Here is a 12,088-nt window from a genome sequence, read left to right on the forward strand (position 1 = left end):
ATGCATAGTTCATTGGAGGAGTTTCTCCTTCATTGTGGAGATAGGTAGGATATAGGTAGGTCCTATTTTCTCCTGCATAGACAAATTTGTTTACTTTGTACAAATGATTGTTTGGGGTCATCAAATTCATTAGACAACTGTCCTCTTAGAACGATGTTTTTCAACCTTCATTCTAGTTACAATTTCATGAGAGTATTTTAAATTAGAGGCACGTTACCTTTTTTAAAAGAAATATGACTAGCATATTAAGGGCCTTAACTGTAAAAAAGGCAAAAAAAAAATTGATGTATTTGAGCATTTTGTTGAGAAGGGTGGTGGACCCATATTCTGTTCTTCTCACCTGCTGACTGATTTAACAAGAAAGGGCCCATCTGATGGTCATTTAAAGATGACTCTCAACACTAAAGGTCTCATCTTGACTAGACATCAAGCTGAAGAAGACAGGCCTTTTGCTCCTGTTTGGAAGACATCAGTGTGAAGCTGCTTTGCAGAGGCTGGGGACAGTTTATTTGTTCTCCAAATGCATGCCATGCTGATTAATCTGTGCTTTATAGCACTGGTTGTGGGTGTAGATCCTCTCTCATAACTCACAAAGATTTTTCATCCTGAAGCATCCAATACTGGCTTTTGCACCAGCAGGGTTACAACATGCCTGGTGTAAAAATACTGTGTTTGTGTTTCAATGAACTCATGACTAACAGTGTAAGCCTTCAACCCTCAGATGTACCTACTGCCAACACTAGCTGCTACAGACAGTAAGTACAGATTAATCCATTAAACTAAGCCATTGCTTTATTTTGGTGGCCAGATGCTTCACCTGGGGCCTGGCAGTTGTTGTGTGGACACAGGTATCCTCTCTCTGTCTCAGACCACACTGGAACACATGAAGAGTCCCAGTTTTTTGTGTCCCAGCTCAGCTGCATGGTCCCTGTAGTGTGCTCCTGCAGGTGTGCCTGTGGAGCTGTGAGCCACTCCACCACTTTTGTGGGCACTCCCTTCTCTGCTGAAGTGTCCAACTCAAATCACACACAGGTTCACAGGAGTCAGGCAAAGGGACCTTGGGCAGGCGGTGAGTTACAGCAGTGCCAGGGAGAGCAGGGATGGGAACTGTCTGAAAGAGAACTGCTGAAGTTTAGCAGGATTAAACAAGCTCCAGTTTTGCAACCACAAGTACTTTACATTTTATGCTTTTCCTTACCAGGCGATGGGGATGATCAGCCCTGTAGGAAGGCTCAGGTAGCCTTTCTAGGAAGATTTTCTTCATCATGGAAACTCTGAGTGCTCTCACAGCAGCTGGTGCTGCAGGGCCAGTGCCTACCTTGTGAGCCAGATCCCAGAGCTGCAAAGCCACTGGCGGGGTACATCTGGGTGCCCCCTCAACCAGTTAGCAATACAGAAAATTATCAGTGAACCAAACCCAGTGGAAATAATGGGACATGCTGCAATGCCCTCTGTTTCCTCAAATTATGCCTGACATTATTTCCAAGCTGTGTAATTTCCATCCATAGCACCCCTTTTGTGCATAGTATATGCAACCAGTGGTCACTCCTGACACCCATTACTGCAGGAGATGTGCAGGGCTGTGTCACTCCTCCTAAACAGCCTGAGTCCTCTCCTGAAAGCAGCACTCCTAAATTCCTAAGTTTGTTCTGCCTCCTTCAAAGGAGGGTTGTGAAAGCAGTGTGCCTTTTGTTTGCTGCTTTTGCAGTTTCCCAGATCTTTGTGTAAACGTGTAAACTAGCAAAATCCAGGAAGTCAGCATTTAAAAAAAATTAGGACAAAATGAAACAAAACCAATGAAATTAACAACAAAAGAAAAAAACACAGCCCACCAAATCCACAGAAGCCCCACCAAAAAAAAAAAAAAAAAAAAAAAAGAATGTTTTTGTTAGGAAAAAATAGATTTTTCTCTATTTTATTTGTTTAAATATTTTGTGATTACTTTTTGCCTGACAGCTGCCATTAGTGCATAATAGTCCTCACTTTGGTGCTGAGTGCCCCACATGGTCTAGAAAGTGAGATGCATTCAGCAATTTACCCTGCCCATTTAAAGTACCGCTCCCTTTGTTCCCAGCAGTGTTGGTGTTTTGATCTTTCCTTTCTGATTGCTTATTAATTGATGGATTTCTTTCACTCAGCTGCAGCCTTTGTCCTAGGCTGCAGCAGGCCTTGGGGGCAGCTGGGCTTCCCTACAACCTGAGCTGAGCAATCCTTTTTACACATCCTATATGCTCTTTAATCTGCCACAGATTACAAGAGTGTTGCTCTTCCTAATTTAATCACTGATTGAAGCCTCTTATATAAACCAATTTATTTGAAATATTTTGGACAGTGTTGATTTAATATTGTTTTCCCAATGTTAAAAGCTGGCCGTATGAAGTACAGTGAAGATGCCATTCTTCCGGGCTGCTAACAAATCTCCAGCCTCTGAGACAAGTGCTATCAATTTAGTTTTTCTAAAGTTGCTCTTGCTTACAGCCTCTTCCCCTTCTCCCTTCCCCTTCCCTTTCTTCCTCTGGGAAAAATGTCTCCTCAAGGGTTTAGATTTGAGCCAGGGTTTTATGTCTTAAGTCAAAAAGGAACACACTCCTTTTGGAGCACTTACAAACTTTTTTTGATACCTGAGAAGGGACTGTTCATCTCTTGAAAAGCCAACTGCAAATAAAGGAAGGGACAGGGTTTTGTGCATACTTCCTTTCTTCACTATGTGTTAAGCCCCAGAAACACTTGTTTGAGGTTCTTAAGGTTTTAAGATGGTTTTCTGGCACTTTCAAATTCTAGATGCAGTAGTGCTAAACTTGCTTTTGTTTGTTTGTTTATTTCCACTGAGCTCTTCTTGGGGAAAAGAAATTTGCATAGATGTTCACATTTGGGAAAGTTGGAAATGTGTGATAGGAAATCTTTCCTTCCAGTTGTTTTACACATTTATTAAATGCACAAGACTTGTCCTCTTGCCATCCAGATGAAACACCTTGTCCCTTTGGGTATTTCATTTACTTTTGTAATTTGCATCCTACCAGTAGCTGCATGTTTAGAAATATTCCATGAATAGAGGCTGATAGTGAAAACCCATATTTCTGTAACAAGACATAATTTTAAAAGAAGATAGCAAAACGGTATGTAATGATTTAGGTATCTTCTAAAATAATGAAGAGAAACTTAAAAAAGAAGTAAAATTCAACTCTGTACTTTTTTTTCTAAAGAGAAAAAAATTTTTTTAAGGGTGCAAAGCATCAAATTGCTTAGGACAGGAAGAACAAAATGTTACAGCTTTCAAGGCTTTCTAAATTATTCTTATAAAAGTTATTATTGAGCATCTTCATGGGTTCAGTTTGCTTGGTTTGGTCAGCTAAACACTTGTTTGATGTTTTCAGGATCTTTTACTGACCAATATTGAGTGATAATATTATTTGCTTCAAGGTTAGTTTTTAAATTATTGAACAGTTGCAAAACAGTCTGGTTTTGAATGAAAATAAGAAATTTAAACTAATCCCTCTGTAAGAACATAAAGAGTGACAGAACATAGTCACTATGTGAAGTGCTCACTGAATGCCAGAATTTACTGTAGCTTTCCAAAATACAAATTGAGTTCTACTGTGAGAGTGCATTGTCTGTATTCGTGTAATCAAAAGGGACTTTTTCTAATGGCAACACCCTGTGAGCACTCCTTGTACGTGTTCCTCTCTATCACAAGGCATCAGCAGTGTAGTGCAGTGTAGTAAACCCCAGTAAAACACCATTATTATGTGCTTAATTTTCATAATAAGCATTGCTTTGAGAGATTGAAGCACCTAGAAGAATCCCAGCTGGCTCTGTGTCAGGCTTTCTACTAAGCTTTAATTACCCTTTCTGAAATACTTGAGACAATGATACTTCCCACAGACAAAAAGAGAAACAACAAAAAAGAGTTTAAATGTTTGCTTTCGCTTTCCCAAGCCTTCACAATTGGTGGGAAACATAACGAGAAAGCATTCAGCTTCCCAGGAGAGGTCAAATAACCCACGTCTGCCAATTTTAAGTGACAACACCGCTTTTCTCTGTACCCAGCACAAATGTGGCTACTCCTACTCATGGTCATGCCAGTTCAGTCCATCGCTTCCTGATGTTGTGGTTTCTTTCATGTAGCATGAAAGGTGTGCTGCCTGTATAGATACTGTCCTGCAAACCAGGAAATCCAGTGTTAGGGCTGCCCATGTAGGGTTCGTTGTGCTGACCAAACGCAGCTGCCTTGACTGTTCAAAAATGTTTTCAAAATGCACTGACATTTATACTTCTGGGCATTACTGCTGGCCCTCTCATACCCGGCAAGGACTCCTTACATCTGCCAGATGTGCAAATGTGTGCTAACACCTGGGGTTGTGCACAGACCTTGCTACCCATGTGATGCCACAGGACAGGGCACGGCTGACGTGTCAACAGAGAGATGCTGGTGCTGAGCTAGAGGATTCTTGTGCCAAATTCAGCACTGTGCTCCCTAAAGCTGGCGCTTGCTAGCGGTAATTGCAAGGGGTGAGTGAGCTCTGGTGAACTCCCAGCTAAATGTCTAGGATGGTGTAGTGCTTATTTGCTGATACCCCTTTGACAGCCTCAGCAGTTTAGCCCTGGATCTACCTAGTTTGGGCACAAAAAACTCTCTCTAGTCTAGAATTGTGCAGATGCTGAATTCAGGAATCAGGCATGTTTCTGCTCTACAGCTACAGACCAGAGGAAGAAAGGAGGGAACTACTGTCACTGAACTTCCCACTAACATTTTTCACTAGCATTTTTCACGTACACTGAATGAAAAACAGAATTTGGGAAGCAACTTCTTGCTTGTAATCCCTACAATAAGCACAATTTATCCTAAAAACAGATCGACTCATTCTCTGCCCAAATTAATGTACTTTTGTTAAATGATGCTTCTACAAGAAAATGTTCTTCCCACTGAAATTTTCTTTCCAGCTGCATTCTATTTAGGTATAAGATACCTCAATAGATAAGAGATAAGATGCAACACAAAGGAACTTTTAAATATGCTGTGTAACAGTCACTTTATTGCAAAATGTATATTGTAAGATAGAAAATTTGTTTCACATAGTTCAGCTCTTGAAAGAAATATACAAGCCATGTTCCATTTGCAGAAGGGACAACATGAAATGCGAACTGAGGGCAAGACTGGCCATCTGATTGCGACATGCTCAACTTGTAAAATGAGAGTGAAGCATCTGTCAGTATTCATATTATCCTGAGTGTTATTTCAGTTCAAGGAACCACTTCATTACTTTTATCTAGTATATTGTACACTTGTAAGGGGTTTTATTTACCTGAGATTTCTGTTAGTTAGTCTGTAAAGGATAAGTATCTTGTAAACAGTGATAATGAATTGTGGGTTTGATAGATAACAATATTCTGACCTTTCTCCTCAACTGGAAGTTAAAAACAATAGAGAAAAGGCAGAGATCTCATAGCGTCAAACTTTGGGAAATCAGTAATTTTTCAATCTAGATCTGTTTCAAAGCAACTTGAATATAGAGAAGCCACTCTGACATAGAGGCATCTTTTGCTTTGAGCTTTTTGTACCATTTGCTTATGTACTTTGGATATGCTTACTTCAAAGTCAGGGAGTTCTTATTCCTGATTATTTCATTTAACAATACTATGAATGAGGGTGGAAATTATTTTCTTACACTCCAGGTGCTGTGTAACTACAGGGTTTATTTCATGTATTTCCACATCTCATCTTGTTTGATCATCTGTGCTAATCTTCTATGAAGTACATTCAAAATATGATACAAATGCCAATTAAGTGCTTTTCATATCATCAAATGGCAAGGCTGCAGGTGACCATAAAAAGTCAAAATGTTTCTTTCCACTAAAAGCAACAGCCTCAATCTCCATTACTTTTGGATTAAAGAGGCCTTCACTTTGGAAACATATGGCATCAGCTCTGAGAAAGTTCACTGTAATTTTCTAAAAAGAAGCATAAAGGAAAAAATCTGACCATTTCCTTGAATTGTTAAATTCCTTGAACATTAAATTCTGTGCTTGGGCAAATGGAATTGGTTACTTTAATCAGCATTACATAGAAGAGCTGCAGGAGAGTAAGTAATATTTAGGATGCTTTCACATATCTTTGTTTCAAAATACAAACATTATGTGGCAATCATAGTCACAATAAAAATTGTAGCTCTTCCATGCCTCACTAAAGGAGTTCCAAAAGTCCTAAATGAGTTCCAAAGTCCTAATTTATCTTCTCTCTTTGCATCCTCATCTGCAAAATTGTAATAACATTTCCACAATTCAGAGAAGTGCTACAAAGATTACTCGGTAAGATATTTGCTTAGGACTCAAAAAATACCAAGCACTCGGTAATTATAAATTATGTGCTAATTTTTCTTAAGCTGCAGTAAAGCCTGAGTCAAGTGATTTGCAAGAAATCCCCATTGTGAGCTTCTGTAGTTAATTTTGGATAAGGTTATCTACGTAACAGCTTTATGTAATAAAGAATCGCTCATAGCTTAGCATCTTCTTTTTAAACAATTACTTGTTAGTTCTGCTAAGTATGTCACAAATTACCAGCTGCATGTCAAGTCACTATACTGCATGTCCCTATACTTAGAAAAAAAATTAGAAGATCTATATGAACTATCTATTACTACTTCTTGATTTTCATGCTTTGGTTCAGAAAACTTGTGCAGAATTCCCTGCAGTTAAGGGCCATGACCAAGAATCTGTTCAGAAACTGACTCAGGAAATTATCCTTCCCTAGAGCACCAGCTCAGCAAACACTGAGCAGGTAACCATGTCCCTTCTCATTAAGACAAAATTCAAGCATGTGATTAACTTGCAGAATGTGCTTCATTGCCAAAAACACATGGATAAATGCTGTCTTGAAAAAGGACTATAAACATATATAATTTGTTGTTATTCCTCAGACATGTTATTTGGATTCATCTCAATCAAGCTACACAGTTCTATGTCTGTTACCTAGTCATGGCTTCATGCCACTGAGCACTCCAAGGTCCACCCCTCTGCATTAGGCCATTATTGTACAATATATACAAAAGTATCTAAAAGCATCCCCTTCCTTTCCAAGCCCTTGTGATATGTGCTTGGTTAGGATTTATCCCCTATTTTTCATTTGGTGATCTTGTGTAAATGCTTTTCTGCATGCTGTCCAGAAAGTGCACATGCTGTTTTGTAAGAGATTTCTGATTTCATAGATGTGGAAAAAATACTCCATCACTTCTGTCTTGCAGCATGAAGCTCTTCCTTGGCCAAAGCAGCTAGTTCTTAGGTACTTTGGGAAGAAGTCTGGGCATCGTATTTCCTAAAACTGTGGTTACGAAAAGATTCCCTGCAATGAAACAGATTCATAAATAGAGTTGGCAAATGAAAAACAATCACAGAAGTACTTGTCTTGTGAAAAGGAGCTCAGCTGAAATATGCTATGTGTTGGCAGGTCAAAGTTGTCATTTCTTCTTCTCCCGCCCCAAGCTAGACACAGTGGCTTTGTGAAGAAACATATAGTCATAATCAAAGAATATTAGACTCTTCAGTCACATGACTAAAAAGGATTATGCTTTTTGCAGTGAAAGGATGACTTCATGCTGCCCAACACCACATGGTGCCATACTTGTTCTATCTCCTTTCTGGCTTCAAAGGTTGAAAAATCACAAGATATTTCCAGTAAATTTGTTAGGGTGAGAGGGAAGTCTTATCTAACAATGCATTGAAATTACATAAATCCTCTACCCCTGCAATGCAGAACTTGAGAAATGCAGCTAACACTACAATGATCTCCAGTGAAAGTCATGAAGATTTCTTTAATCAGTAATAGAGTTGGCAGTGTACATTAAAGCTTGGTTTTAGCTGCCAGTACAACTCCCTTTCTTCCTTGCAAAAAATGGCATATTTTTTATAGCCACAACAGATAACCTGCCCTATGCTTTAACTATACCTTATGCTGGGGACTTTCACTATAGGTTTGTACAGCTCTGGGATCTTCCTCTCAATCATGGGTCTAAGGTTCTCCTTCAGTTTTATGTAGTTTCTTTTGAGCTCCTGATGATATTCCCGTTGATCAGCAGTAATAAGGTGCTTGTTTTTCTCCACTGCTTCACCACACCTAGACAAAAGGAAAGAAAAAAAATACATTATATATATATAATCTACTTCTGTTAAACTCCCTCATCTTGTGTTAGATAATTTAAATGGACAAGAATCCAGTTCCTTTAGTCTAGGCATTCCTCTGGCCAAGACTAAAGTGATAATGAACTAATAAGAAAGTTCTGTTTTTCCCAAGTAAATAAACTGAGATGATATTTTAAAGAAACTAGTAAAGCATGAGTGAACTAATAAAAAGCAAATTTTATGGCTGCAGAATACTGAGCTAGCTGCCTACTTACTGCACAGAGAGATAAATTGGCAATAGCAATACTTAGAAGCTGTATCTTCTGCATAAGACTTATTTTTATTTAACTCAAACTTATCCTTCAGCAAGGAGTCGGGACTAAGGAGATGAGTATCCTCCTATGTGAACATTCTTGTTGAGATTTACAAATGTATCTAAGGCAAAGGACATGTGTCTGCCACTATCACTGTGTCTGCTTGACAGATGTGGTTTTCTTATGAACAGCTTTCTAAATAAGAATGTCATTTTATTAAAAATCAAATCAAGGCAATAGTCTGAAATGTTTGATTTCTATAAGATGTTAAAAGATAAAACAAATGGAAGATCTTAATTTATACATTATTAGTTTAGAGTGTTAACATTTCTTCCCTTTGAGAACACAATGCCTACCTAAGCATTCATGTGAAGCAGAAATAACAAGTGTGGACCGAGTGCTCCAGGTGTGAGATACCAGGATTCATGATGCTAACTTGCATAGGCAATTACTCAGTCATATTATCGTTGCAGTATTGCTGATATTGAATGTATTGATGCAATTCAGCATTTCAATTTTGCTTTACTGACCTCATTATAAACTCTTTGAAGCACAACCTCAGCTTGTTGTGATGTCGATAAAGTTTGGGGTCTGCTGGAATTTCAGCCAGGAACACTTGCGCTACCTCTAGTGGTCCCTTATGGAAATAACACAGGAAAATGTTAAACCCACCTGCTTAGACTGAAAATAGAACGCACATTTGTTTAAAGTTCTTTGTTATTTCATGAGTGCAATTATGAAAGAAAATAAAACTATGCACAGTTACCATAACAGGATGGATTTAAGCTCCCTTTCTCCCATAATATTTCCTTTGGCAAGCAGAATTTTTGCCCATCATATCTTATCCTCTCTCGTTGTTATTCCTCCTCCAGTTCCACAACAAAGGGAACAAATTCTGCTCAGCAAAGAGGAGCTGAGACACTCTAGTGACAAACCTGGTTATATTAGAGAAACACAGCTCCTGTGTGTGTATTACAAGACCTTCATGCAATAAACCCAGTGCTGGAAATGATCACTCTTTGCAAGGCTTACAACAAAACATTATTTCATAATAGATGCATTGGTTGGAAATGGAAAACATTTAGGCTTTCAGGAAAAATCTCCAAACTCTGTGAAATTGTGCATAACACCGTTTTTGCTCAGCCATGGCTTCAGCATTTTAATTTCTTTTAATTGCCTAGGCTTTTTTTTAGAATGTTTATGTTATACCTGTCATATCTCAGCTTTACTTTGGGGCACTTCGGTCTTGACTTCATATATTGACTCGATTTCCGTAACCAAACACAAATACACAATGTTAATTGATCATCCATTTCCCTTGCAAAAAAGGGATTTTATCCAAAGCAGGATTTAATTTTCATGCTCTTGCCCTCTTCAAAAGTGTTTTCCGGCTTCTCTCTCAGGCTCTAGAAGGTTGTTTTCACCTTGCCTCATCTTTCCTCTTCATCAGATTAGATTTTAACCTTCTCTACACCTGCAGTGTGATAAGAACCAACACCTTGGGCCTTTGCTTTCCTGATCTAATTCCCAGAAGCCTTCCCAAATATTGCAAAAGCAATGGTGACTTGCACTTGTGTGGGTTTGTGGTGGTTCTACAGGAAAATTGTTATCGTTATTCCCATTCCCCAAGGATAAATCTGGAATGAACAAAATGGCTGAGATGGCTGGCATGTTAGAAATGAAAAATCCCTGGACGCATTCACTAGACTTCTATGAGCTTCTGCACCTACAGCCAGAACAGTGCTTCCCATGAACACTTTCACCAAAAGCATAGGAATGAACAGTATATAGTGACTAAATATCAAGGGATGAAGCTTAAATACACACAGTGACTAAGTGTGTCTGACTGGATGTACTTCTTCCAATGCAAGAAGAAGGAGTGCAAAAAAGAATGCACAGTGAGAAAAGAACACTTCATCTGGCTTATTTGGATCCCTTACCTGATTTACAGTGGCTCCAACTGAGCCCTGCAAAACCATCTGGAGCATTTTGGCATCTGGTGGTTCTTGGTTGGTGGCCGCAGTTAGTTCCTGTGTTTTTTTACGCATATCTTCAATAGCAACTTCAATTGGTGTCAAAATAAACTAAGGGAAAGGGAAGAAAAGATGGTTCATTACCTGAATCATGTGTGCAGCTGACCTGCTCTAAATACAACAATATCATTCTCCTGTTTCAAAAGCAGTAGTTGTGAAACCCAGAAACACTGTTCAGTCTAACTTGATAGATGGTCATCTTGGTAGACAGTGCAGCTGATCTTAGACATCTTACCATTTGCAGAAATAGGGTGTGAATGAGACCTACTGTTCACATAAATTTATTCTTATTCTAAGTTACTTCATGCCTGAAATGGTGGTGTACTTTCTACAGTACAAAGCTTCCCTGTCTCTAAACTAGCCCTAAGACCAATCTAGTCCTCTGACTGTACTCCTATCCTACTTCTGCTTTATCAGCTAGAAGTATAGCTACAAACAGGGCTCCACATATCCTCCGACACAGCATTAGAGCTAGGAGGTCAAAAGAAGAATGTACATTGGCTCTTGTCTCTTCTCCACAGTATATCTCTCTCTTGCCTTGTCTGTCCCTGCTGTGATAGTCCTGTTTACAAGAGCAATGTCTGAGAAATTCAGCATTCTTTTTTTCTGCCAAGCATAAATTTAGAAATCTTCCCACCCAGAGACGACTCCTTCAGTACTTGAGAAATTAGATCTGTCTTCAAAACCCAATTACCTCTTCTCTTTGGATGACATTGATTCTAGTTTTGACGTAGGGGAAAGCATGCATTGTGGTTAGGATGGTGTTCCTCTTGTACTGCTCACTGAGTTCTCCTCTGGGACGCCCATCCATAGTGAAAGGCGTAGTGTACATGAACCGGCAGATGTTGAAGTTCTTCTCAAAGTAAGTAACTCTGTCCTTCATCTCATACTCATCAAAATAGGGCTCCACAAAAGTAATTTGTATGTATGCCTAAGAAAAGAGGGAAGAACCATTACAGTACTTTACAACCCAAGCAATGTAAAAGCAATGGCACATGTGAAGTATCCCATACTACACATTTCCTAAGGAAGGTCTGGAAAAGCAAAGAGCTGAAAATCCTTCAGGGGTCATTTTCTTATTCAGAGCTAACAAAACTTGCATCTAGGAAGGCACAGCTTAACCCTGGGGATCAGAACCAGGGCAGGGACCAGAGATCAGAACTTTTAATTTCTATACTCTGTGACAAGCTACCATGCTAAGCCTGTCACAGAGGCTTTAATACCCCTGGGCACAGAGATACCAAGCTGGGGGGTTTCTTTTAGTGCCTTAATGTTTGAGCATAAAAGTTGCAAAGGGTCCTTCTCTTCTCATTTCTCTTGTGTGACAAAGCACTCAACCCTCTTGGTAGTACTTTCCCTACCTTATTGGAATCCAGCTTTCTTTTGTCTACAGGAGCAGAGTCCTTAATCACTTCCACAGCATCCTCCCCGAAACACTGGCCATAAAATCCCTAGAAAGGAAACAGAATTATCCCAAAATTTTAGTCCTTAATGCAATGCTAATGCAATTCTAGGAGAAAGGAGTGACACCCATGACGATTTCTGGGCTTTGTACAGTCAGTATACTGCTCCACAAACCACAGCTGGCCAGGGTAAGGCATCTTCTGACAAACATCACTGTGAGTTGCT

General features: G+C 39.2%; 1 protein-coding gene across 1 annotated transcript in view; it reads right to left on the minus strand.

The window, feature by feature from the left end:
* Positions 1 to 5,004: 5,004 nt before the first annotated feature.
* The window catches only part of DOCK8 (dedicator of cytokinesis 8), a 91,143-nt gene continuing 84,059 nt past the window's right edge, over positions 5,005 to 12,088 (minus strand). The window contains exons 43-48 of the mRNA XM_059492138.1: positions 11,821 to 11,910; positions 11,154 to 11,390; positions 10,367 to 10,510; positions 8,957 to 9,063; positions 7,940 to 8,107; positions 5,005 to 7,336 (exon numbers count right to left, since the gene is read on the minus strand). Of these exons, the coding sequence (XP_059348121.1) occupies positions 7,273 to 7,336; positions 7,940 to 8,107; positions 8,957 to 9,063; positions 10,367 to 10,510; positions 11,154 to 11,390; positions 11,821 to 11,910 (810 nt within the window). The 3' untranslated portion in view covers positions 5,005 to 7,272. The remainder of the gene's footprint in view (positions 7,337 to 7,939; positions 8,108 to 8,956; positions 9,064 to 10,366; positions 10,511 to 11,153; positions 11,391 to 11,820; positions 11,911 to 12,088) is intronic.

The sequence above is a fragment of the Ammospiza nelsoni genome, chromosome Z (genome assembly GCF_027579445.1).
Source record: "Ammospiza nelsoni isolate bAmmNel1 chromosome Z, bAmmNel1.pri, whole genome shotgun sequence".
Classification (NCBI taxonomy): domain Eukaryota; kingdom Metazoa; phylum Chordata; class Aves; order Passeriformes; family Passerellidae; genus Ammospiza; species Ammospiza nelsoni.